The 27,829-nt window shown below is 34.5% G+C and overlaps 1 protein-coding gene across 1 annotated transcript in view; it reads right to left on the reverse strand.

The window, feature by feature from the left end:
• LOC144975152 (transient receptor potential cation channel subfamily V member 5-like) overlaps positions 1–26,813 on the reverse strand; it is a 34,433-nt gene extending 7,620 nt beyond the window's left edge. The window contains exons 1-14 of the mRNA XM_078918935.1: positions 26,620–26,813; positions 22,925–23,301; positions 21,890–22,103; positions 20,326–20,481; positions 19,562–19,716; positions 18,129–18,272; positions 16,800–16,881; positions 16,029–16,144; positions 14,655–14,771; positions 13,055–13,162; positions 11,425–11,576; positions 5,611–5,720; positions 3,833–3,945; positions 41–202 (exon numbers count right to left, since the gene is read on the reverse strand). Of these exons, the coding sequence (XP_078775061.1) occupies positions 41–202; positions 3,833–3,945; positions 5,611–5,720; positions 11,425–11,576; positions 13,055–13,162; positions 14,655–14,771; positions 16,029–16,144; positions 16,800–16,881; positions 18,129–18,272; positions 19,562–19,716; positions 20,326–20,481; positions 21,890–22,103; positions 22,925–23,191 (1,896 nt within the window). The 5' untranslated portion in view covers positions 23,192–23,301; positions 26,620–26,813. The remainder of the gene's footprint in view (positions 1–40; positions 203–3,832; positions 3,946–5,610; positions 5,721–11,424; positions 11,577–13,054; positions 13,163–14,654; positions 14,772–16,028; positions 16,145–16,799; positions 16,882–18,128; positions 18,273–19,561; positions 19,717–20,325; positions 20,482–21,889; positions 22,104–22,924; positions 23,302–26,619) is intronic.
• Positions 26,814–27,829: the final 1,016 nt, after the last annotated feature.

A 27,829-nucleotide genomic window follows, 5' to 3' on the forward strand; every position in this document is an offset into this window, starting at 1 on the left:
CTCTCTCTCTCTCCTTATCCCTATTTTTAAAAAAACCTACCTGTTTCCTCCACTCCTTCTCAGACTTCTGGATGACTTGAGTGTACGTGTTCCCCATCATAGCAATCAACATGTTAAGTAACAGGATAGGCACTAGGATCATGAACAAGGCAAAGATGATTTTGGTCAAAGGAGCGTAGTGGGAGAAATTGAACGCCTCATACTGTAAAACAAAGAAGAAGATAATATTAAACATAGTGATTGTACTTATATATCAGTAAATACTTTTTTTAAAACTAGTAAAAAGCCCACAATTTCGCGGGAAAAGAACTATTTTCATTCGGTATTGCCTGAATCATTTTCTTGATTATCTTGATTACAATTAGATGCACACTTTAATCGATGTGCTTGTCACTGCCATGCTTTATTCGGCATGATTTTAGTTTATCAGTCAGTAGATATCAATATCAATAAGTCACAAGTCTTTACCACGTTTGACTTGGGAGGCCTTCTGAAAGCTCCTACAAAGGGAAACAACTTAAATAATATTCCCTCAACTAACCCCAAGAAAAAGTAAAACCTATAGTACTTTTAACTAACCCTAATAGGAAAATAAACACCCTAGCATTATGACTAACCCTAAAAGAAAAAAAAACCCTCGGACTGCTTTGCACTACCTTTCAATACTTCACAAATTAAAATGGCGGCCGAGAATCAAAACAATGGTCAAATTAGGAAATTATAAACTTTCACAAATCTATCAAGGTTTGTTCCAGAGATGCTTCTATATGATGACCAATTGAATAAATAAACGCCTGACAAAAGATCAAGGGTGAAAATACAAATTGAAAGAATACTGGGGATGTAGGATCTTTCGGAATATCTCCCCTTTACCTAACGTATGTGAGGTCAAATGAAAATCTGAAGCAGATGCGAAAAATATCAAGTTTGTTCGGGCTAGAAGCTAGACAGATGCAATTGACAGGTTGCCGACAACGTTTAACTAAATATTTCCCAGGGCAATAATTATCACATCGATGGCATAAAAACGACCGTAATATCAGCAGTAATATAAGTAGACGTTGTTAATCGGTGAAACTTGTTTAAAATTTGTGTAAATCCGAATACCTTCATGTGATCAAGTGAATAATATCACTATGAATGCCACGATTTGCTGAAAAATGCCAACACACACACACACACACACACACACACACATGTATACACGACACACAACACACACACAAACACACAAACATACACGAAATTAGAACATACTACTACATAACAACACTAATCACTGCTAAATCAACAACACAACAGAAGTAATAATAATACTTGATGTCATAAATAGATGACGCAAATTGACAACTTTTTACAGTGTCAAAATTAGTTGAATTTGAGAGTCTTAGTGTCGTCGGTACATATTTTATTATATCTGTTTGACTCAACGAACTTTCAAACTGACTTTAAATTATAAAAGGAAATCAAGTTATCAGTTTATTTATCTGTAAAAATACATTTCTAATTTTTAAATCTTTCAGTAGAGTTGTGCGCCGTATCATTTTTTTTATTGACTCAAATAAGCACAATATTCTCCACAATGCTATATTTTTTAAAGAAAGGATGTTTAAATATCATTTTTCGAGCATTCCAGAAAAAAAGAATATATGAGCATTTATATAGCGCAATATCCACTTAGCGTACTCAAAGCACTTTACATGTGATCATTAGCCAACAGCAACACTTATCAAATAGAACAAGACATGATGCCTGTTGGGCAATGATATAATATTTTCAGGACAGACATAACAATTGAGTATATATTTAAACATGAATATATATATATATATATATATATATATATATAGCGCATTTAATCGAGTCATCACAAGTAATCAATTCCACAATACTACTTCATACCTTCCCAGCAGGCAAATTTTAAACAGGATTTCCATTTCATACAAGAAAGGTTGCCACACTTGCACTCTTACAATATTAGTCACTGTCTACAGCCAGGTATCCATTCACAACTGAGTCCGGATAATGGAGACATTCGGATTGTGGAGTTGTGGATTAGAGACGCAACTGTTTATAAACGGTCATTTAAATTTATTTTTTTCTGTACAGCGCAATATCCACTAAATGTAATTAAAGCACTTTACATGGGGTATCAAGCCAACAGCAACACTTAACTTGTAGAGTGAGACATTATACAAGGCGAGTGCTCCATCAAATGAGCTATAACTATAATGTCATCTGCTTTCTGCACCCCTTATGAATCATCTCCTTGATGTTCGTGGGGACGCATACTGTAACGGCAAAAGGCTAATCGGTCTTGATGTGCAGCTATGTGGTCCAGTGATATGACATTCGCTTTCGGATTGCAAGGTCCTGGGTTCTAGCCTCACTCGGCGCATAGTTGAGTCCTCGTAATAGGCTCTTTACTCACATTCTCTCACCGTACTCAGGTGTAAAATGAGTACCCATCAACAGCATTGTCTCTGTCGAAAAAAATTGCAAAATCGCCTAATAGGCGTCATGTCTCGTTCTACATGTTACGTCTTGCTGTTGGTCGGGGACCCATTGTAAAGGGCTTTGAGCACCTTGCGCTTTATAAAAGTTCACGTTTTTAAAAAACTTCTACAGTGAGACATCATACAAGGTGAGTGCTCCATCAAATGAGCTATAACTATCATGTCACCTGCTTTCTGCACCCCTAATGAATCACCGCCTTGACATTGGTGGGGACGCTGAAGTACTCTCTCTCTCTCTCTCTCTCTCTCGCAAAAAGGCTAACTGATCAGCTTTCACTAGACCATCCTGGAGTGCCAGCTGTATGCAGGCATCTCACTATGGCCTACCAGGCACCTGAATAGAGGTTCAACACCCCTATCCCAGGCATCCATTTGGTGAGCCACCGCGTACTGGCCTACCAGGCACCTGAATAGAGGTTCAACACCCCTATCCCAGGCATCCATTTGGTGAGCCACCGTGTACTGGCCTACCAGGCATCTGGATAGAGGTTCAACACCCCTATCCCAGGCATCCATTTAGTGAGCCACCGCGTACTGGCCTACCAGGCACCTGAATAGAGGTTCAACACCCCTATCCCAGGCATCCATTTAGTGAGCCACGGCTTACTGGCCTACCAGGCACCTGAATTGAGAGGTTCAACACCTCTATCCCAGGCATCCATTTAGTGAGCCACGGCTTACTGGCCTACCAGGCACCTGAATAGAGGTTCAACACCTCTATCCCAGGCATCCATTTAGTGAGTCACCGCGTACTGGCCTACCAGGCACCTGAATAGAGGTTCAACACCCCTATCCCAGGCATCCATTTAGTGAGTCACCGCGTACTGGCCTACCAGGCACCTGAATAGAGGTTCAACACCTCTATCCCAGGCATCCATTTAGTGAGTCACCGCGTACTGGCCTAACAGGCACCTGAATAGAGGTTCAACACCTCTATCCCAGGCATCCATTTAGTGAGCCACCGTGTACTGGCCTACCAGGCACCTGAATTGAGAGGTTCAACACCTCTATCCCAGGCATCCTTTAGTGAGCCACCGTGTACTGGCCTACCAGGCACCTGAATTGAGAGGTTCAACACCCCTATCCCAGGCATCCATTTAGTGAGCCACCGCGTACTGGCCTACCAGGCACCTGAATTGAGAGGTTCAACACCCCTATCCCAGGCATCCATTTGGTGAGCCACCGCGTACTGGCCTACCAGGCACCTGAATAGAGGTTCAACACCCCTATCCCAGGCATCCATTTGGTGAGCCACCGCGTACTGGACACCCACTCGTCTCAACCTGCTTTATAAGATTATTTCTCAAAGGACAAACCTTGAACTCCCCTAACGTCATCTGGAAGAGATTGAGGACTGTCTCTGGCAACGTGGAGAATTTTTCAGTGTCCGAATTTTGGTGAGGGACATCTTGATAAAGGAAGTAAAAACCTGGAAGACACAGGGAACTGGTTTAATCACAGTTAATATAATATAATATAATATAATATAATATAATATAATATAATATAATATAATATAATATAATATAATATAATATAATATAACATAATATAATATAATATAATATAATATAATATAATATAATATAATATAATATAATATAAAAACATTCTGCTCTCAAACAATTCCTGGAAAATCATATCATCTTTAAAATGTGATATTTTAAAAATCTGATGGCAAGACCATATTACTAACATAGAATTATGGAGAAGATCAAATCAAGAACCCATTAACACCCAAAATAGGAGGAGGAGGAGGAGGGAATGGAGATTAGGCGGTCGTACATTGAGGAGAACAGGGAGCAGCAATGTCACCCGCCAGTCCCTGGATTGAAATTCCCAAGGGACACCAAAGGTTGGGCAACCGAAACAGACGCAGAGGTGCTCTCTGTCCACCCAGCAGTGAATCGGTAGCTGAGTCTGTTAGATTTGGTGGAAAGTACTTTGCAAGCAATTGCTATTGTCTGTTTCACGCTATAGAAACCGGGGTACTTCGGCTCCATGGACCCAATCACTCTGAAGGACACCTCGTCAATCTGGCATCATAACATAATGAGCTAGATTCAAATCTGAAAATATTTTTATGAAACAGTGCCAGACAAATGGATTGTTACTTTAACGCTTGATTCTATGATATTTATACTCATTTTATAATAATAATAAGAAGAATAATAATAATAATAGTAATAATAATAATAATAATAGATAATAATAATAATAATAATAATAATAATAATAATAATAATAATAATAATAATAATAATAATAATAATAATAATGAACATTTATATTGCGCAACCTATCCCCCTGGTTGGAGGCTCTGGGCGCATGATGATTTTAAGACAAAAAAATCCCCTCAATTTTAGATGCAATTTTCGAATAATAATCTTTAAACCCATCCTATGTAATATAAATATATTGGCCGCTCTAATTAAACGAAATAGATAATTGGATACAAGAAGGCAATTAGAGAATAAATTAATAAATATGAGCATTTATACATTGTGAATTGTCATGGCTTTACCGTGATTGTTGAGTTTGTATCAAATATTAGCAAATGTTGTATAATAATAATAATAATAATAATATAATAATAATAATAATAATAATAATAATAATAAATAATAATAATAATAATAATAATAATATATAATAATAATAATAATAATAATAATTTTTTTTTAAAATAATAATAATAATAACAATACTAATAATAATAATAATAATAATAATAATAATAATAATAATAATAATAAGAAGAAGAAAGAAGAAAGAAGAAGAAGAAGAAGAAGAAGAAGAAGAAGAAGAAGAAGAAGAAGAAGAAGAAGAAGAAGAAGAAGAAGAAGAAGAAGAAGAATTTATACCCTGACTATTCCTTATACAGATAGCTCCAGACGCCTCTTTCAATACACCAATCAAATACTAAATAAATACTTCATAACAAGTATATTAATTAACCTTTCCTTGTGATGTATGAATGTGATAGTATATAGATGATGAGAGGTGAAAATACTATATACAAATACTTCATAACAAGAGCACATTCTACACTCTTTCCTTGCGATGTGTGAATGTGAAAATGACAAAGCCATACCTTGAGTGAAACCAAACAGGAATATGATATAGATGATAGCGAATCGGTAAAGGTCTCCGGTACACATTTGGTAGATCATGGTGACAAAGGGACCAGTGAGTTGACGCACCCTTCAAGTGGGATGAGTAATATATTAAACAAAACAAATAAAAAAACCACGGCAAATCAATTCATTACGTTGGATAATTTATCATTCGCCAACTCGGTCTAAAGTTGCATCTGATAGTTTTGATAGATCAGTGGAGACAATCGTCAAATTTTGATTAAAAAAATTTTTTTTATGTAAAACAGACAGGAATTTATATTTTAATCACAACCAATGTTGCTTTTAATTTTTAAAAAAATTCTAAATTTAATTACATTTACCTATGTGTACTTATTTGCAGGTCTGGTAACCCAAATTGTTATTAGCTATTTGTTGTAATGGAAATACTCTCAACCCAACTCAAAATATCGTCCATTACAAAATTATGTTCGACATCACCACACCTGCAAAATGTAAGCGTGTAGACATAATTTACTGAATCATTCAATTTGTAAAACTTTGTAAAATTATTTTGTTCACATCAAAGTAAACACACTTTTTATTATGATAACATTCTTTATTTTTTTAAAACATTTGATAATTGGTTATCAATATATATATTTATATATATATATATATATATATATATATATATATATATATATATATATATATATATATATATATATATATATATATATATATATATATATATATATATATATATATATATATATAATGACCAAGCATTGATTTTTGTTTTTCTTTTATGTTTTGTTTATTTGTTTGATTTAAAAAAAAAATTTGTGTCTCCATGTAAACTATTTGTGACCCCTCGCCTCAAAATGGTATTAAGTCGGGATGACTAAGATGCTGAAAATTAAATTTCTAGCCAGAAATATCAGACTTGCATTGAGTTTATAAACTTTATTAAGAAGAATGGATATCATATTTCAGGTTACTGAATACCAATCGTTCATAATTTTGTCCAGTTTAGCTTTAATTTGACTTTTTAGCATCTGCGTCATCCCGACATAATACCGTTTTGAGACATTGGGTCACATTTAACATGTCAGATGTCATTTGAGACCGGATTGGTTGCATGATCAATTTGATATCCTGTCATTTTCAATGTTTAAGGCAATCTTATTTATATTTTAAAGAGGATGGTGAGAATAATAAATACCTTTCTATCGTATGAAAATGACAGGACATATTACACTACAAGCTGTTTTAGTCTTATAATTTTCCAAAGCAGAGAACTAAAAATCTCGTTTGCTGCAGCAGGATGAGGGAATAAGGCCAATTTTGCCATACTCTGAAGTAAAAAAATAAAACATATTTTTAAAAAAAACTTGGCCAAAAAACTTGTTCTTTAAATATCAATCAATTAACATGAACTTTAACCTTGATAAAAACTCTCAAACCTGGGACTTCACTGATGTCCCAGGTTTGAGAGTCTTTGACAATATGACGGTCATTTAATTTTAAATCGATCAATATTTGAAGAATGAGTTTCCTGGTTAAAATTTTCAAAACTTTATTTTTTTTTGTTTTCAGAGTACGGCTGAGTTTGTAAATAAATTGGAATAATATGTTTAGAAAAATAATGATGGGTCGGGGGGAGGGGGGAGGGGGAGGTGAAGGAAGAGTGAATGGGGGAGAAAAAATTTGATTAGATATTTAAATTTGCACTCAAAATGTGAGTTATGAGATGCAAAATTTGACTAATCGTCACAAAATTGTATCATTTCGTATTGAGCCTGATGCTTAGCATTGGATTTTAAGGCTTAACCTATAATATCCGGGGGTCTCAATAGCTCAGTTGGTAGAGCACTCGCTTCACTCGCAAAGTCGATATTATTATTTATTTATCACCCCACCTGTCCACCCAGCAGTGATTGGGTAGCTGGGTCTGTTAGATCTAGCAGAAAGTACTTTTTGATAGACTAGTATTCTATCCAAAGGGTATCCAGCAATTGCTATTGTTCATTTTCTTCTATAAAAGTAGAGCTATTAATCATAGCCATTAGGCACATTTCACGTCATAGAAACTGGGATAAGCTCTGTATCCATGGACTTAATGGCTGCAAATGACTACTTTAAAAAATTTTTAAAAATCTGAGTTAAATTTTTTTTTTTTTCTTCGATTTCAATTTACACTGTATAATTTTCTCACCCTGATCTCTTAGACTTCAAGCACAAATCTCTTCACCTAATTCATTCCGACATAATACCAGGTCAATGCAGTAGGTCACATAACATATGACTGCAACTCAAATTATATGGACTAAAGCAGCTTGTAGTGCCTCCTTGTGTATTTCTAAGAACAGTCTCGTCTCTCTAATCCAAAACAACACAATCTGGGTGTCTCCATTATCCGCACAGGTTGCCTGGGGATGGATTTTTGTCTTCTTTATTTGTACACTTTTGGGACTGATTGCACTATCCGGATGTCTCTGTAATCCAGGCAAAATGCTGGGAATGGATGTGTTTGGATTGGAGAGACGTGACTATTTTATCATTATCATTACCAAGCAGTGATAGATGTGATATAAATTCCATCGTTTATTCAATATCAATCATTGTCGGTGAATTTATAAAGAATGAAAATTCATATAGATGAATAACACTAATCCTAAAACAAAAACATTAAATCCCTTGAATGTAATTGCAATTATTAACTTTTTTTCAAATATATCGGAAACATGTGGTAGAAAAATGGAGCCACGGATGCCCTTTGTTAAAATTTTTTTAATATCCTGAAATTTTTCTTGTAATAAATATAAAATGAATATTTTGTACAAATCTTCCCTTCCATTGCCCAACTGTGGAATAGCCTCCCAGCTGACGTGGCTGAAAACGGTTGCCAACATGCCTTCATGCGGTTGCTAGAGTTCACATCGTGACTTTTTAATCGATGTACTTTTTATTAGTATTATGTGCAGAGTTTTAACAAGTTTACAATGTAATACCCTACAAACTGAGGAGTGATCATTAACAATATTGGAGGTTTCCACAAGAAGAATAAGAAGCAGAAGATCTTCTCTTCATCAAATGGTATTACCCTTAAATCAAATCCATCTAATTTTCTCCTTAACCGTTACTTTGAAACAACCGATACTTTCATCTTAAAAAAATAAGCAATTCACCAATACTGACCGAGATCAGCTGGAAGATTTTAAACAGTCGGTCTTCACGCTTTAGTCAGAAAAAGGAAATCCCTATGTAACAGTTGATATTTAACAATAATGACATTCAATAAAAATTATCATGTAAATTTGTCAAAACTAACAAAAACCAAAAAACAAAACCCCAAAACAACACAAAACAACCCAACTCTGACTGTTTTCATAAGTCTTAACTGAAGAAAAAATGAATGAATATTAGAATACATGACCTAAAAACAGCATTGCATTCACAATGCTAGGATTGAGAAAATAGAGACGGAGATATTAACCATTTAAGTGCCACCTGCAGTGTTTTTTTTTTGTATTTTTTAAAAATATAGATATAGCTTACATTAAAGCTCAATTCTATGCTACGTTTGTGACCAACAGAGATTAATCATAATACTGTTATTTGGCGGTAATAGTCATTGTGATTTTAACACTTTGAAGCTCGAACGAAAAAATAACAATAAGTATTTTGGGTTTCCATGGTATGAACAAAACATTTCATTCTCCGTGTTTTGTTGATAAAGGGGAAATCTGAAACCTTACATTTCAATACTTATCGTTATTTTTTGTCAAAACTTTGGTTCACTCAGGAAAACAAAGTTCCTCCCCTTTTGCATTCATTGACTGTTTTCTTGTCTACATCATCTTTCATGACTTTAATCTCATCAAACGAGCAAGATTCACCCAATAAATATGAATAATTTAGGCATTATTAAATTTAATGTAGTAGCATTTTTAAAATTCTGATTATCTGGAAATTCATCAAAATCATCAAAATCTATTATACAGAAAAATAGGGTTGGGGATCAACATTTTCCAACCAGTCAATGTAAAATTTATATCACGGAGCACAGGATTACTGGCAAATCATATAATTATAAAACTATTTTTTACAGACTGATATACCAGTAACTTGCAAACCTTTTTTTCCAGGCTAACTCTAGCATCCGTTGACTCAAATTGATACGAAGAAAATATGCTAGGTCGTAATACTCAGTCCTTTTTGACCATTGACTTTCATTGCGAGTATAATTTATTCTCTGCAATTCTAGCATATCCACAACAAAAATTGATGATGTAATTGTAAATCTCTCTTGATAGTATCAACTAATAATAACCTAATCCACAACAAAAAAATAATGACATCATTTTAAATCACTCTTGATACTATCAAGTAATGATAATCTTTCTAATCTATTCTTTTAAAAAATAGGGGTTGGGGATCAATATTGTTCTGTAAAGCCAATGTTAAATGTTCCTCATCGAGCACAAAATTACTAGCAAATCTAAAATACAATACAGTAGTATAATAAGTATATTAGATGACCACCTGTTCCCAATAGCCTTTATTTTTCCGCAAATATTGCAGGTACCCCACTAGTAATTAAAACAATAATAATTCAATATAAAGCACTAATGAAGCTAGTTCCATATTGTAGACTGTGATAAAATCAATGTTTGTAATTTTTGAAAAATCATAACCAAAAATTTAACGTGCAGTATAATTATTTAAAAACCAGACAGAGGGAACTAATCAAATTGACAACAAATTAAATTAAGCAATGACAAGCCTTCCAGGTAAAGATTTCTAAAATTAACGATAAACAGCCCAAACAAAAAAAAAACAAAAGAAAAAAAAAAAAATACCCCAAAAAAAACTAATAACACAATCAGTTATTCTGAACATAAATCTGAAAATCTCGAAAAATCCTGGACTTGATTATCGCATGAACGATTACCTTACATTTTCAATTTTTAAAAATAAATTTCAGGTACAGTTAAAAATTAACATATTATTTTAGCAAAACTTTTAACTAAACAGGTCTGTAACTGTGCGGAAAGTAAAGAAAACCAAACATCAACCAAAACTACAGAAAAAAAAAAGAAAAACAATCCCAAACAAAAACAAATCAAATCAAAACAAAACAAAACGTGCAAATCTTCAAATCCTGTGTGCATACATGCGGCAAGTCAAGTGAAGTTGTGAGAGGGAATCTGCAGTTACTTCTTTTAGTGTCAGGGATAGTGTGGAGGGGGTGGGGGGGGGGGGATTTAAAAGGTGTAACCTACATGAAAACGAGGCTAAAAAGATGATATAGATGAGGGAGAATCGGAAAATATCTTGAGACACCATAAGGTACATCATGACTATGATAGGACCGGTGTCGCTGAAACCACTGAAAATGAATAACGAAAGGGGATTGAAATATGTGATCATAGAAATCAAATAGAGTTGGGATGCAAAGTCATGAAGACAATGAAGTAAGAGAGAGAGAATGAGAAGAGAGAGAGAGAGAGAGAGAGAGAAAAGAGAGAGAGAGAGAGAGAGAGAGAGAGAGAGAGAGAGAGAGAGAGAGAGAGAGAGAGAGAGAGAGAGAGAGAGAGAGAGAGAGAGAGAATTAATAAAAGAAAACATTTGGTTGTTTTTCGTGACAAGAACAAAGATATCTATAAAAATGTATTTAAGTACAAAATCTTCTGACCTCTCCAATACTGAATTGCTTTTAAAGGAATATCACCGAAGACTGTATTAAACGCATTATATTCATTACAAAACCCCTGCAATATAATTAAATCCCTTATCTCTTGATGATTTGAAATCGCACTTACCGAGCAAAAAATAACAGGAAGAACCATGCAGCTGGAGCACACAGAATAAGTAAAATGTCTTCGGTGTTGTAGAAACCCAAAAACCGAACTGGAATACAGCCCAGAAATAGAAGACACGATATGATGTACACTGTCTGGGCTGGTGCGTGTGTCTGTACAGAGGAAGAGAGAGAGAGAGAGATTAAGACGGCGTGATTACTTATCTCTAAATACAAAACAGAATTTCTTCTATAAGGTATCATCACATTTATTACAAAACCCCATAAAGAAAATTGTACTTAAAAAGTCAGAATGAGGGAATTCAAGGAGTTTGAAGTTTGAAGAAACAAAACTTAAGTTCAATAAGTAAAAAAAGTCCTTCAGAGCCATTCAGCCCATGGAGCCAGAGTTTATCCCAGTTTCTACGGCGTGAAACAAACAATAGGAATTGCTTGCTGTCCTTTGGATAGGATGCCAGTCCATCGCAAAGTACTTTCCACCAAATCTAACAGACTCAGCTACCTTCTCTGCTGGGTGGACAGGGGAGGGGGGGGGGGGGGTCAGAAAAAAAATCTCGACTGCACCCGGGATCAATCTCGGTCTCTTTGCGTGTGAAGCGAGTGCTCTACCAAATGAGCTATCGGGACCCCGGCCATCAACAAAGGTCTTCCGCTTTTTTTTTCTGTACTGTGCCATCACTTCCAAACCTCTCCATATCTGTCCAGAATGCAGAGTGTCTGCTTCTACATCTCTTCTCCAGGCATTCTTTGGTCGGCTTTTCATTCATTAAACATGTGGATGGGGGCGACACGGCAGAGTGTGGTTAAGGCATTGCACTATGACCCGGAGGTCCCAGGTCTGAGCCCGGCACAAGTACTTTCATTTTTCTTTTCTTTGTGCAAGATTATTAACGCCCTATTTGCTCACTTGGACAACATGGATGATTCCTGCTCCCATCAGACATCTTGTTTAATGAATTATCTATATTCCTTCGTGGAATGCCTTATGATGTCGTGATGGAAGGACGTATTAATTTTAATAATTAAATAAACATCTGGACTCCAGGTCCAAGTTTGCCTGGTGATGCTTGTTGTCAGTTTTCTAAGAATGTGGTCAATTCATTTCCATTTTCTCTTCAACATATATTTCTTTTTCAATTGCTTTTTAATATGTGTTCTGCCACAGTTCAAATAATGCTAAATTTTTCTGACCAATCTACTTTTAAAGTCTTTCGCAGACATGAGTTGACATTTGTTACAGTGAATGACATTATCAGTTGGATGATGAAAAGATTTGAACTGAGATATTGCCAAGTTTAGTTAGTAGGTCAATTTTTATCAATAATGAGTTCTTGTCATAGATCATCCATTTTTGTACATCTTCAGGAAATATCAAAGCTTCATTTCACTTCTAAATATTTTTATACAGCTAGTCAGTCATGTTGAAAAATAAAATTAAATTTGAGAAAAGTTGCTGGATACCTTTCCCATACACCTGAGCAAAACTTCATGAAAAATCACCCAATTTACTTCAAATAAAGATTAAAATGCTCTGGGGAGAATATTCTTTTAGAAAATGAAAAAAAAAATGCAAATCTAACAAGTTCACCTTCCGACTGATTATGTCATGCACTGGCACATTTTGTACTTACACAATTTTTAAGGAAGCTCGTTATACCCTGGTTGCTGATCTCCGTGATTTCATGGAATACAGTGACAAGACAACTAAAACAGACACAGATCTCTGATGTATACCGAATCTGGTGATTAGGAATAAACAATGATTTACCTTTTACTGTTACAATTAGAATATCTATAATTCTCAACAAAATCAGACAAATAACGTTTTCATAAATTAAGTTTATGTATCTAAAAATAAGTTATTAAAGACATGAAACTCTCTCTCTCTCTCTCTCTCTCTCTCTCTCTCTCTCTCTCTCTCTCTCTCTCTCTCTCTCTCTTTCACCATATGCTTATTCAACATTAAGCCACCCATCAAACTTAAACATTCTACAAGTTGTCTTCACTTCATATCTACTGACAGTGATTAGAATATCAATAAATACCACCCCCTGACATATCATGGAATCTATGAATACATCCATTATTCCTCCACCCTCTCTTTAATATACATGTCCGTTCACCCATCCATCAAGACACTTATCCAACAATAGAACTTTCAACCCATCTTACAAACCACAAACGTATCCTTTTATTCACTAAAAAAAAAAAAAAAAAATCATGTGTGACCTCATCATCGTAATATCCATCTATCTAGAGTAGAGGGGGCTGACTAAATCCTGGGATCGTGAAAATACTAATGAACGAGTGATAATAGAAAAATAAAATAAATAAATAAAAACATAAAATTCCCTTTATTCATCCCATACGGGAAATTTGTCTCTAGGGTCTATTCCAAGGGAAGACTGGAATAACCCAGGTGACAGCCGCAGTGCAGCGCCACAGACTGAGCTTGGACGAGGTGACTTGCTCAAGGCCGCACAGTGCAGCGGTGGGTGATCAAACTCGGTACATTTCGGGTACAAAGCAAAGACTCCCGCTATGCCACGCTGCCCAATACAGACATTGTACGCATTGGGTAGCTGAAACAACGTCCATTGTCTGTATTGTTCCCATCCAAAGCCTCTCCATTATCACTCTATCCATCTCTCTCGTTATCTGTGACAGATATACATTCCTCCCACCAAATCCAAGCATCAGTAACACACTTTATAGTCACCTGGAACAACTACAAAAGACGTCTAACTTCTATGTCATGGCACAAGACCGAAGAGCTAGAGCTCAGGTGGTCGCTGGTTCGGATAAATAAGTAAGTAAGTAAGTAAGTAAATGACAGATATACAGAGGAATCCTGATAAAGCAAACACAGCCAGGCCAGAAAGATTTGGTTGACTTTAAGTTGGAGCAAGGTTGACTTATTTTCTATTATTAATGGAACACACTGAGATAAAGAACAGAACATATGGGATCAACAAGAGGTGTTTACTTCAAGCATCCATCCATTCATCCATCTATCCAACCATTCATTCCTACCAATGTGCACTTATTTGCAGGTCTGATAACCCAAATCCTTATGTGCTCATTGCTGTAATGGAAATCTCAAATAAACGACTCAAAATATTGTCCACTACAACAATGTTAAACTAGGCACATAAGTGGGTCCGGGTTCGGATGTCAGACCTGCATATATGTACACATTGATTCCTACATATAATCTAACCAATACTTTACCGCGTCTATAGGACCTCGGTAGCCCATCAAGTCAGGGCCTGCAGGACGGGTGTAAATGGCAACGCTAAACAAAGTCAGATGAATGACAGCAACGATCAGGCGCATGATAAAACGTTTCTGTATTTTAAAAATAGAAAATCAGAAGAAAAATTTGACGATGAAATTATAAGCATTCTTCTTTCTTTTTCTTTTTTTAATTTAATTTTAAGATTTGAATTTTTTTTTTTTTATAGAGCATTATCCACTAAAATTGCTCAAAGCACTTTACAAGGGCTCCCTCACCAGCAGCAACACTTCACATGTAGGACGGGACATGACGCCTGTTACGCGACATTACAATTCTTTTTTATATGACATAGACAAAGCTTTTAATGGCCAGGTATTCATTTTTCACATGAGTTCAGTGAGAGAATGTGAGTAAAGAGCCTTTTCCAAGGACTCAAATATGCGCAGAGCGAGGCTTGAACCCAGGACCTTCCGATCTTAAAGCGAGTGTCATACCACAAGACCACATAGATGCACATGACGCTGCATCGTTCAGTTGATACACAAGCAACAAAGTCTGATAACGTAAATTGTTACAGTCTAACTGTAGTAATGGAAATACTCTCAAATCAATGCAAAATGTCGACAATAACAACAATGTTTAAACAAACCCGTAATACTGTTAGATTATTAGGCCTGCAAACATGAGAACATAACGTGTGGTTTTGTCACCTTGTGGTATGACACTCGCCTTCAGACAGAGGTTCAGGGTTTGAATCCCCCTCTGAACAGTGCATAGTTGAGTCCTGGTAAAAAAGCTCTCTTCTCACATTCTTTCACCGTTCTCAGGTGTAAAGTGAGCACATGACTGTTAACTGAATTGTCTCAGTCGATAAAAAAATTGTGATATCGCCTTACAGTCCTGTAATACAAGTTAAGTGTTGCCATTGGCTAAGGATACCTTGCAAAGTCCTTTGAGCACGTTTAGTGGATATTGCGCTGTATAAATTCTGAAGTTTCTTGGGAGTTTCTTAAAGTTTTGATAACAAGCAGCATTATCTCCAATTTAGTCAATTTGTATACTGAAGTTATGTCATGTATGTATCGCCCAAAGAAATATGAATCGAATGAAGTGTGTTCATTTCATTCATAAAAGTAATAAACAAAAATGAACATTACAGCTTCAAAAAAAAGAACTAAATATCAAAACACAGAATGTTTCGAGATCAAAACCCATTTTCAGCTAACAACAAAAAAAACCAAAAAAAACAATTAAAACATAAAGACATTACTAAAAAATGTCAGGTACTAAAAAAACAATATGAAGCCCACAGCTTCTTGAAGCTTCGTACCACTTTAATTTGATTCATATTTTGTTTTTCTTCTTACCCGAGCAAAAGTTTTCCATTTTTCATCTATGAGCTGCCTCATCACACCTCCCTCTAACATCTCCAAATGTTCGTCTTTTTCTCCGTTTACAATGATCATCAAGGCAGAATTCCAGTCTGGAAATCGTACAGAAAATCACAATGTAATAACATAGGATAAAATAAACAGTCATAATTTTCATACTTTGGGGAGATTTCTTTGGACTGTTTTATAATAAATAAATAATGAATATATAATAAAAAAAAAAAAAAATATATATATATATATATATATATATATATATATATATATATTATTTTAATATTTATCACAATGTTGGAGTCAGTCTACATCGATGTTTCAGGCCCTTTCAGCCATCGTCAGGACTGTGTGTTACATGAGTTTGGTTTGTTGTCTGTTGTTGTTCGTTGAAGACTTCAACGAACAACAACAGACAACAAACCAAACTCATGTAACACACAGTCCTGACGATGGCTGAAAGGGCCTGAAACATCGATGTAAACTGACTCCAACATTGTGGTAAATATCAAAATAATAATTCGCTCCATTGCTACATGTCGAGCACTATCTGTACCATATTTGTATCAAACACGATTCAATATATATATATATATGACATTGGTTTTACAAACGAACTACTAGAAAAAAATTAATAAAGTTCATAGAAATATTATATTTATATAATTTTATAAAGCGATATAGTAAATGAAATAAGTATAGAAACCATCTGCACTTATAAATAAAATATGGGAACTTGTGAATCAAACTCACTAGTATTTCCATCAGGACCTACAGAGTCCAGTGTTCGAAGTGGATGGGCTGAGCACATGGTTGTACTGAATTGCCAAAACAGCTGTGAAGGAATTGAGAGTTTATGATTATTTTCAAGTGTAAAAATGCTTCCTTGACAGATACAAAATTTAAAATCAAAATCAAAGAAACGATTTAATTTTTTACAATATTTCAGCTCTACGTGTAACACAAAATATTTTTTTTCTAAAACACAAACAAAAAAACAAAACATTCTAAAAATGATTTTTCCTCATACTTCTCGTAAACATTCTATAGGAAAGGAAAAGTCTTGTAATAAATAAATAAAATAATAAAGATTTTTTTTAAAATAAAAGATTGATTTAATTTAAATATTCTCAAATCAGTCTTATTCAAAAAGGGCAGGATTATGAAGAAGCATTTTTTCATTTTTAAGGAGAAAAAGAACATTTCCTACTATAAATTTCAAAGGAGGTATCATGCTCAGTTTAACAGATATATCCAGCAGTTAAAGATTTAAAGAAGTACGGTAAAACATGTTCAAAAAACCCTAGTTGTAATCTTCAATTTAAATACCAGATTGAAAGGTTTGTTTTGTTTTTATAGGTTTTACAGCACTTGCGGCACTATTAGTTCATTTCAGCACCATTAAGAAGGAAGATGATATAGAGGAACAAAATCTAGAGGTGCCTAAATGAGTCAATAAAATGTAAAGTAAAATAAAAGGAGTAAAAATGACTCTTATTAAAGATACAAGTCAAAGTAATGACATTTCAGCCTTTGGCCTTCTTCAGATAAGCAAGAAAAGGTATAGAGGAAACGTAGTAAATCTGAAGTTCAAAGCACAAAAGAAAAGGAAGGCAAAGGGGACTGGTTTGAATGGGAAAATGAAAAATCCATGAGCAGTCCACTGATGCGCCTATTTTAACATTTAAGTCTCATCCATGCACAAGTTAAGAACCCCGCTATGAAAGATACACGCAAATGTTTACAAAGCACAATACATTCACAACTAGTACCTATAAAAATACAAAACAGAGAGATGATTTACAAGAAAATAAAATTTCATCTCTTAAAAAATGATCAATACATTTGACTGTCTCACTCCAGAACAAACATAAAGAGCAACATGAAAAGGGAAAAGAGATGTGGGGAATAGAAGACACAGTAATTAATCTCTTTGTTGACCATGGGAGGTCAGAAGATGGAAGACCCCAACCAGAGATTGAAAGGAGTGAAAAAAGTGACCATGAATAACCTACTTTCTGCATCGATAAATGAGAAATGTGTCATTCTGACCATACAATAAAAATGGCTTGTCATTCCTACCAATGCATCAAGATCCAACATCTCTTTGAAGATGTTGTGTCGTCCCAGTTTGCAAGCCAGTGTTAAAGGTGTGAGATTCTGTCTGTTTTTAATGTCAGTCCTCGCTCGACGTCTGTGGTGACGCACTGCATATTTATACATGTCCTGGGTCAAAGAGGGAGGAAAATTAGTTTTGAAAAAAATAATAATAAAACATTAGTAGTCTTTCAGATAAATTCAGGGAGCTGGAGTTTATCCTGGATTCTGAATCTGAATCTGAATGTTACTCGAAGCTATATCAATTCTGATATTTGTATGTAGGTGGCAGCATGGCTTAACGGTACGGTCTTTGTTTTGTACCGAGAAAGCTACTGAGTTTGATCACCCGAAGCTGCGCTGTGTTGCCTCGAGCAAGTCACCTCACTCTAGCTCAATTTGTGACACTGCACTGTGGCTGATGCCTGGGTTATTCCAGTCTTCCCTTGGAATAGAACCTAGAGACAAATTTCCCCTATGGGATGAATAAAGGGAATTTTATTTACTTATTTTTATTTTTAGAGGGTTGTAGTCATATGTATTTAATTATCCAGTTTCTAAAACACAGTATATAAAAATTGTTTTCTACCCTTTAAGAACGAGCTTATATCAATTATGAAGTACCTTCAAACAAATCTTACAGAACAAGAGAGCCAACCACAGCTGGATAGACTGATAGGACCGTAAAAAATAAAATTGGGCAAAATTGGATATCTAGCTAATGATTCAAAAGCTATGATACTCAGCTTGTAACCTGCAGACTCGGTTTGAGTCCCTTTGTGGGCGCTGTAAAGATAAGTTCTTGGAAAAGCCTCTTTACTCACATTTTTTCAACATATCCAAGGACATAATGAGTACCTAGCTAGTATCAGCACTGTCTCTGTTAAGAACATAAATTATAATATTGCCTGTGTGTGTGTCAAGTTTGCTTGGAACCCCATGTAAAGCGCTTTGAGCATATTAAGCTAAAAATGTACCATAAATACAAAGAGTTCATGTTAAGTTCACAATACAAAGACTAGAAGGGGGTCCCGATAGCTCAGTTGGGAGAGAACTCCCATCACAAGTAAAGGAACCAAGATTGATTTCGAATGAAGTCTTTTTCTGACCCTCCTGTCCACCCGGCAGTGAATGGGTAACTGGATCTGATGGAAAGTACTTGGTGATATACTATTTCTTATCCAAAGGATAGCAAGCAATAGCTATTGTTCATTACTTGCTTGAGAGATCAGAATAAACTCCGCCTCAATGGGCTTAATAGCTGTGATGGACTATACGGCCTAGATAGTTTGGGTTGAAAAGGAATTTAAACTTAAATCTAAGTATTATTGCACCTGTTTTTAAAACACAGTATATGCAATATTAGCATACATATACTGTGTTATTTAGAAAAGTGGCAGAATAGCAGTTGTGTTTACCCTCTGATCAGCAATGACGACCATATGTAGCACGGTGTTACCAAATGTATCTTGGCGATTCGGATCAGCTCCATGCTCCAACAAGTAGTCATAAATATCCGTATTTCCAAGACATGCAGCAAAGGCCAGTGGGTATTCACCATAATATGCATAACCTACAGTTCCGAAATTAGAAATGGTATACAGTTTTTATTTACTGTCAAAATCCTTGTAAAACAAAATAAAAGCAGAGAATAGTATAGTCATGCTCTGAACAGCGCACAGTTGAGTCTTGGGAAAATGTTCTTTACTCACATTCTCTTACCGAATCCAGGTGTAAAAATAGTATGCTAACAGCGTTGTCTCTGTCACAAAAAAACAAAAAAAAAAAAAACCTGTAATATCACCAAACAGACATCATGTATCATTCTACATGTTAAGAGTTGTTGTTGGCTATGGACTTTTTGTAAAGCACTTTGAGCATGTTTGGTGGATATTGCGCTATATACAAGCACAAGTTTGGGAAGGGGGGGGGGGGGGGGAAGAGTATTATTTCATCAAGCTATCTTCATCTTTAGATATAGTATTTTGAAATGACAATACTGGTAAATGTATACATACCATTATAATTAGTATTATTGGTGTAACCAAGCTCTTTGAGCATGTTTAGTGGATATTGCACCATATAAAAGCTCACGTTTGGGGAGGGCTTATTATTTCATCAAGCTATCTTAATCTTATGATATAGAAAATTGAAATGACAATGGTGGCATTTGTATACATACCATAATAGTTAGTATTATTGGTGTAACCAAGCTTCTGATCCTCTGGCAGAAAAAAACGACCTGTAGCCCTCTGATGAATATTGGCTCCTGCTTTGACCAAGGCACGAACTGAGTCCAAGTCGCCAATGACAATTGCTATGTGCAATGAACTCTCTCCTATTAGAGAATAGATATAAAATAACAATGAACGGTTATTGCCAGATGATGTCTGGCAATAACGATGGACGATTATACACAGACACTTTTTTGAAACTCAGCTCTTTTAAAAATTTATCCACATTCCAGAATATGGAAAGTTTTGCAATGCACATAGAAATAAGTAAAGTTAATAAAATAAAAGCATAAAATTACCCAACAATAAATCAGTCGATAGATAATAGGTTACTATATATATATATATATATATATATATATATATATATATATATATATATATATATATATATATATATATATATATATATATATATTATATATATATATATATATATATATATATATTTATATACACAAAATGTGTCGACATTCATGTGGATGTCATGGCCAAATGGTTAAGTCGTCTGCCTTAGAAATGTCAATCAGCACTGATGGCATTAAAAAAAAGTGAAAAAGGAGGAACCCCTTGAGATGATAATTCATCATTGATACTCTGGCTAACTTCTGACGAGTGGGAAACTGCACCAATATATTCCACCAAGCATCAACTCTCTCATCACTGCTAGTACATTAATTTTTGTATTTATTTCCAATTCCATTGTATTGATTTTCCAACAACAGTCTACACGTTTTTATATTTCACTTTCTAAACTGCATTACACAGTTCCTCTCTGCCTCCCCTCTTTTCACTTAATTAATTGCTCACCTTTTAGAAATATCTATTATTCTATTTTAATTTGTGCTTCCTTGCAAAGGAACATACTATTTCCTGCCAACCAATGTTTTGTTTATTCATCGTAACAATGCCACTACCACATTATCTCATTCATCTGTAGTGTTTCATTCATCCTGTTTTGTTGATAAAGGGGAAACCCAAAACGTTCATTTGATCTGTTCATGTAATACAATCGAAGCTTACATTCAATTTCATATTATTTATTTGTTGTAGTAGTAGTAAAATTACCGATTAGCAGAATGATTAACATTCGATTTTTTTGTTGCACACTCCATGGACTCACTAAAAGCGCTAGGATCCATCAAGCATTACGCATTTTGTGAATCGGTACTACTACTTCCACCACCACCACACCACTACTACTACTCTTCTGTTTTATTAAAGAACACAGTATGTACTATATGGTTAACATTGCATATACTGTGTTTTTAAAAACAACGGCAGTACTACTATCACCAACACGACGACATCTACCACTATCTCTACTACCACAATTACTACTTGATTGTTCATGTTTCCCATTTTGAAGTGGGCAGAAGGGTCAGAAGAAAAAAAATCTCGATTGCACCCAGGATCGATCTTGCTCCCTTTGCATGTGAAGAGATCGCTCAACCAACTGAGCTATCAGAACACCCCTATCCAAGAAAACATTTGTTGAAATGTTTTACTTACCAAAATATTCTTCTCCTTCATACACATCCAAGGCTAGATTGGGATACAGGTCTAACAACAGACTCGCACATTCAAAGTGGACAGGGGAATCCATGAGGTATAGGAGGTGGAACGGGGTCTCCCCAACACCTCCTCTCTTATTGAGGTCCCAACAAGCATCGTGAGGGGAGAATTTATTAAAATCGTCTTCTTTATAATTGATATCATCAGATCCCTGAAATAAAGGAACAGATAAAACTTGATTCAATGCATAAAAATGTCATATGTTGGGGTGGTTTAGGTGCTGAAGAATGATTCATCACTAGAAATTGGGACTTGGATTATACTAGTAATATACTTAGCAAGGATTTCCAGCACAGGTTCTTATAGATACTCTTCCCTGGACTCCAGTTATCTATGAGGCCAGGTCCACATATAGTAATTGTTCTTTTTTTTTTTTCACGAGGTCCGAGGTTTTAGAGTTTTTGCCAAGATGAGGGTCATTTAAATCGATCGATAATTGAAGGACGAGTTTTCTGGCCAAATTTTTTAATATGGGTCTTTCCAGAGCATGGCAGATAACGGATTCCACTCAACATAATATCAGATTGAGATGTTGGGTCACATTTACAAATTTAATTTTATCCGATTTAAAAAATAAAATCACTTTTTTTGTTCTAGAGAAATAAAGATAAGTGTTGAATTGTAAGCTTCAATTTATTAGATGTAGACAGATACTGAGGACTTATCGTTATTTTTCTCTTTGAGCTTCAAGCAGCAGCATTTTAATTATTCCGTACTTTTCTAGAGAAATAAAACTTCAAAAACAAGAAAACTGGTATAGAGTTATCATCTGAAAATTTAATTTCGTGTTTAAAATCAATATCATACATGCATTTCTAATTCAAAGATTACTTTGAGAGTTAAAAGATACAATGTTAACAAGTAAAAGAATGAATAGGTATACACATTTCAATTTTTAAGGAATGAAATAGCTTAAAAATGAACCCCCATTTTCCCAAATCAACATACAAAGCGTATTCAATCCCATCCTACCTGCAACTTGCGTGTCAGTTTCGTCTGCCAGGTGATAAATTCATCCTTGGTAATTGCATGCTTCCTGCCATCGGGATAGTAAAAGAACTGTTTCATTTCTTTTGTTGCAATTTCTATCACTCTCTTTGGGCCCGCCTCGTTGTAGGCATCGATGAGAGACCCGCCTTTTGCTAGATTTGCAAAGCTGTAAGCAGGGTTCTCCTGCATCTCCATGTTTTGCTGCTTCCAGGCAGCATCATCTTTCTCTCGACAGAATAGGTTTCCCATCTTGTAGTTTTGATTCTTACAATTGCAAAACTTGTTACACAAGTATGTGAGGAGATTACGGTTGCCTCAGAACCATGCTCATACAAGTAGTTTCCACCATTTTAATTTATCTAGCAAGTAAAGCCAAAATGAAAGAAATAAATTATTTTTAAAACAAAAGGTATATTTATGTCTATCACATGAAAAAAAATAAAAAAAATATGACAATTATTTTTTTTTTAAACATGGCAAACTGTTCGTCTATATCAAATTACAGATGAAATTATGACATCATCTGAAAACAAAATCGCTCTTCTAAAAAGTTAATTGTTGACTAGCAGACTCTACTGTCGCCTTCATAAACTTATAGACTGATACTGACAAAAAAATTATGCTACAATACAAAGATATGATCACCAAACAAGAGTGAAAAGTGAGTTGTTGGTGGTGTTTAATGAATCTTATTATGCTTCCATTGGTTGAGCTATTGAAAATATCTCACAATTCACTTTCCTTTTGAAATTGTTGTCATCTTGTTTTATGACGTAATTTTTTTATTTTTAAATTTTTTTTTTGTCTGTAAAAGGCCATGATTTCAAGAAGAATACACAGTTCAACTAAGTGACAAAAAAAATCCTTTCTCTTTCCTTTTTTTTGCTCAGATACTCTTCCATAAGTCCGACACTAGTGGCAATGCCTCTCACATATCATTCTCATTACAGCATTTCTTGTGATTCTAAACTAAACATAAATATTGACACTGACAACACGATCCCAAACAATTTGCAATAAAAAATAACCTTTTTATATTGATTTATATTTTATGTAAATCTGAGTACGGAATAATCAAGCAATTAAGGTATTGATTAAGGTATTGTACATAGGAGAAGAGTTCAAGTCGATTCTCAATAACTTGTTTTCGTCCTAGGACTGATTAGAAATTTGGCTTCTATTTGTAACCCATTGCCCCAAAATAGTATTATGTTGGGATAATTTAAATGCTAATTAATTTAATTTTTGAGGGTTTTACGGCATTTGCAAAACATTTAGGTCATATTTGAAAGCACACAAGAAAAAGTAAGACAAAGGGGGTGGTAGAAATAGCATACAGATGCAGATACCAAGACCATACCATCAAGGTACTTAGTTTGAGATCACCTAAGTCTCTTCAAGACACCAGCACAGAATCCCATCAAGAGGAACACGGTCAAATGCTTACAATATACATTCAAATCAACACACATAAAAATAGATAGATAGAGAGATGATATACAAGGAAAAAAATATCATCTCCTAAAACTTTGACTATACATTTGACTGTTTCCCTCTCAGCCAGGATTCCAACTAGGGAAATGTCAAAAAAAAAAAAAAAAAAAAAAAAAAAAAGTAATGAAGCTCACTCCAAGACAAAGAGAGAAAGCAAGTTGGAAAACAGTTATACGGGTACCGAAGACAAAGTAAGTAACCTCCCTGCCCACTATGGGAGGTCAGGAACCCCATCCAATAAAAAATTGAATTTATAGTTAAAAATGTGAGCTACCATCTAAAAACAGTTTTTTGTCGGGGTGAATCTGATCCATAAACTGAATTTAGAATTCAAATGATAAGAAAAAGTAACTTTTCAGTTCTTGTAGTCTCAAACATTATATATATTTTCCACTATAACAAACAGATATTAACCCAAAGTTTTACATTTGTGTCCATAAATTCAATTTCCAGCGTTTAATTTATCCGGACATAATACTGCTTCCACATAGTGAGTCGCAAATATGAAACATAGGTTACATTGACATGTTTTATTAAGAATCATTGGTAAATTTTCATTAAGTTCAGAAAATTAAAGTGTTATATTTACTATTTACGATTATTTTGACTTTAAATTCACTATTTTCATCTGGTTTATTCTGACATAATACTACTAAATTGATGCAGTGGGTCTTGCAACACTCAACTGATGAAAAGGTGAAAATGGAAAGACTTCAGGTGGGAACAGTACAGACAATGAATGTTTTGGGTACAAACTTTTCATCAGCTGATGAAGAGTTTGTACCCCAAACATCTGTAGTGTTCCCATCCTAAGCCTTTGCATTTTCATTATTTTATTAGCATCTTCACGATCCCAGTCTTTAGACAACCCCCAATGCAACACTCAAAAATGATGGATGCTGGGGTTATCTCAATACTTTTTTCGAGGTATATCCCAAAGAAAATGTTCTCATTAAAATGAATAAAGAGAAATTTTATCAATTTTGTTTTTGGTCTGTCTTTTACATATTTATATACAATCTCAATGATTTGTTGCTGATAAATTGTTGGATATTTCTTAGTCTAAATAAATAAAAAAATATATATAGATCGTCCCCATTGTTTGTAAAAGAACACACATGGACTAGGTAATCTACAATATAAATCACTCCCATTTATACATAACATGTTGGCATTTTTGAGACCAAAGACGCTCTCACAAGATTAATAAAGATTGATGATGAAATGGATTAAGTGGACGAAAAGGTTACTGGTGGCATTTTCTCAGTAAAATTTAATACAGTGAGCCAATAAAAGAAAGATTTTTGAGATATAACACATTTTAGGCATCAAACATCTCGTATTTGTTCAACATTCGCTGTTTTAGTTTCAATTATGAGTATCGTGTTTGGTGTTTCTCTGCCATCTATTTTATGAAAAAAAAAAATGACAAAACATCCTGCCTGCCCCAAATTTTCAATCCATTAAAAGTCAGAAGTAATGTTTGTTATGCAGTCTTCACGTAACTCAATTTCAAGTTATATCTAGATCTAGAATTTGAACATCTTGATTTGATTGCATTAGTCAAATAGTGAAGTTGATACATTATTATTGAAATAAGGTTGGGCAGTATTAAAATAATATGATGTGAACATGCAGTTGAGTCATTTTTGCTCACGACTCACGCTGGTTCTCCTGGGGGTGTAGTAGTGCCACAATACTAATTTAATTCAAAAGAGTATAGCCACGATTGGCTATCACTGTCATAATAATTATGGTCAGATCTAGTTTTTTAAATTTTAAATCACTGGGTTTTACACAATGAATTAGATTAAATATACGGGAGTGTATCAATATTCTGCAGTTCAGTTATACTTCAGGCTTCAGCCACACAATAAACTGTTCTGAACTATCTAATAACACAAATATTAGTAGGTTACTATAGCCTAAGAATCAAGAATAATATTCTAGCTACATCCTGATTTGAGGCTTGAGAATAGCCTTCCTCAAAGTCTAACACTAACAAAGTGGCTTAGGCTTAGTTGTATCCACAAAATATATAAAATGCAATTTGATTTGTAGTAATCCGAAAATTAAAAAAAGTGTACTGATAATAAAATAAATGAAATGAGTTGTAAATTCGCAACCAAATCGACATCCGGATGTTATGCTATTGGTTATGGCGTCCATTAGCAACCCCTTACCAACGTTGTTTTTCTTTCATATATCTCCGCTAAAAGCATCCATTTCGCTGTATATTTAATATTAAATAAGACTAGCTGTTTTGGCACTGAGAAAAACTAATAGTAAAAGTTTTAAAAAAAGCAAAATCAATGGCGATGTTATGGAGACAAAACATTATTATGGCCATCCATTTTGCGGATTTGTCACGTGACACAACCATCCAAGAGAGTTCCACGTACATTTATAAGGGAAACACAATATGGAAGGCAATTGATACAAAACACACTTGTCAAACCCATCGACCATAACAATAAATAATAGTTGTGTGCGATGTAAAGATACCTTTTATTTAGGACAATTAAAATGTAATTAAAAAATTCTCTTTCACACCCATTCAGTCGTATCATATTTAATTAACACAGGACCTTCGGCGTTTGATAACATGAGTTTAACATGCGAATAATTTAGGAATAAGGAAGCAATAATTAAAACTGGTTTCTACTACTGCAGGTTGATTGCATAACAGCACGTTAGGTCTACTTGAACGTGGGAGTTTTTTGTCATGAAAGGTTTGATGTATTTCACCGTTTTCTGATAAAGGCATCGTTTAAGTGTCCCGATGTGTACATATGACAGCCTCCATGTGGAGTAATAAATATAATGTCGAATGCGCTGCAGATATATATCATATATATATATATATATATATATATATATATATATATATAATATATATATATATATATATATATATATAAGTTTTTACTATTTTTTTAATTGTTGGCTGAAGAAGGGTTTGAGCGCGAAACGTTCCGTATTTGATATTTTGTTCTTTTTTGAAACTGTTATATATTCATTAATTTTTATTCATTACTTTTTACACGGTTTAGTGCGACTATGTGATCTTGTGGTATGACACTCGCTTTTGGATTGGAAGGTCATGGGTTTGAGCCTCGCTCGTCGCATAGTTTAGTACTTGGAAAAGGCTCTTTACTCATAAAATATTTTATCACCGTACTCATGTGTAAAATGAGTATCTGGTTGTTAACAGCGTTATTTCTATCGGAAAATAGGCACCAAACCTCGTTCTACATGTTACGCGTTGCTGCTAGTCAGGGACCCATTGTAAAGCGCTTTGAGCACTTTTATGGAACTTGCCCTCCATAAAAGCTTCAGGTTTTGTTGGGGTTTTTTTTTGTTGTCGTTGTTTTTTTTTTTGTTGTTTCTTTT

This window comes from Berghia stephanieae, chromosome 6 (genome assembly GCF_034508935.2).
Source record: "Berghia stephanieae isolate SIO BIC M18660-M18661 chromosome 6, UCSD_Bste_1.3, whole genome shotgun sequence".
Taxonomy (NCBI): domain Eukaryota; kingdom Metazoa; phylum Mollusca; class Gastropoda; order Nudibranchia; family Aeolidiidae; genus Berghia; species Berghia stephanieae.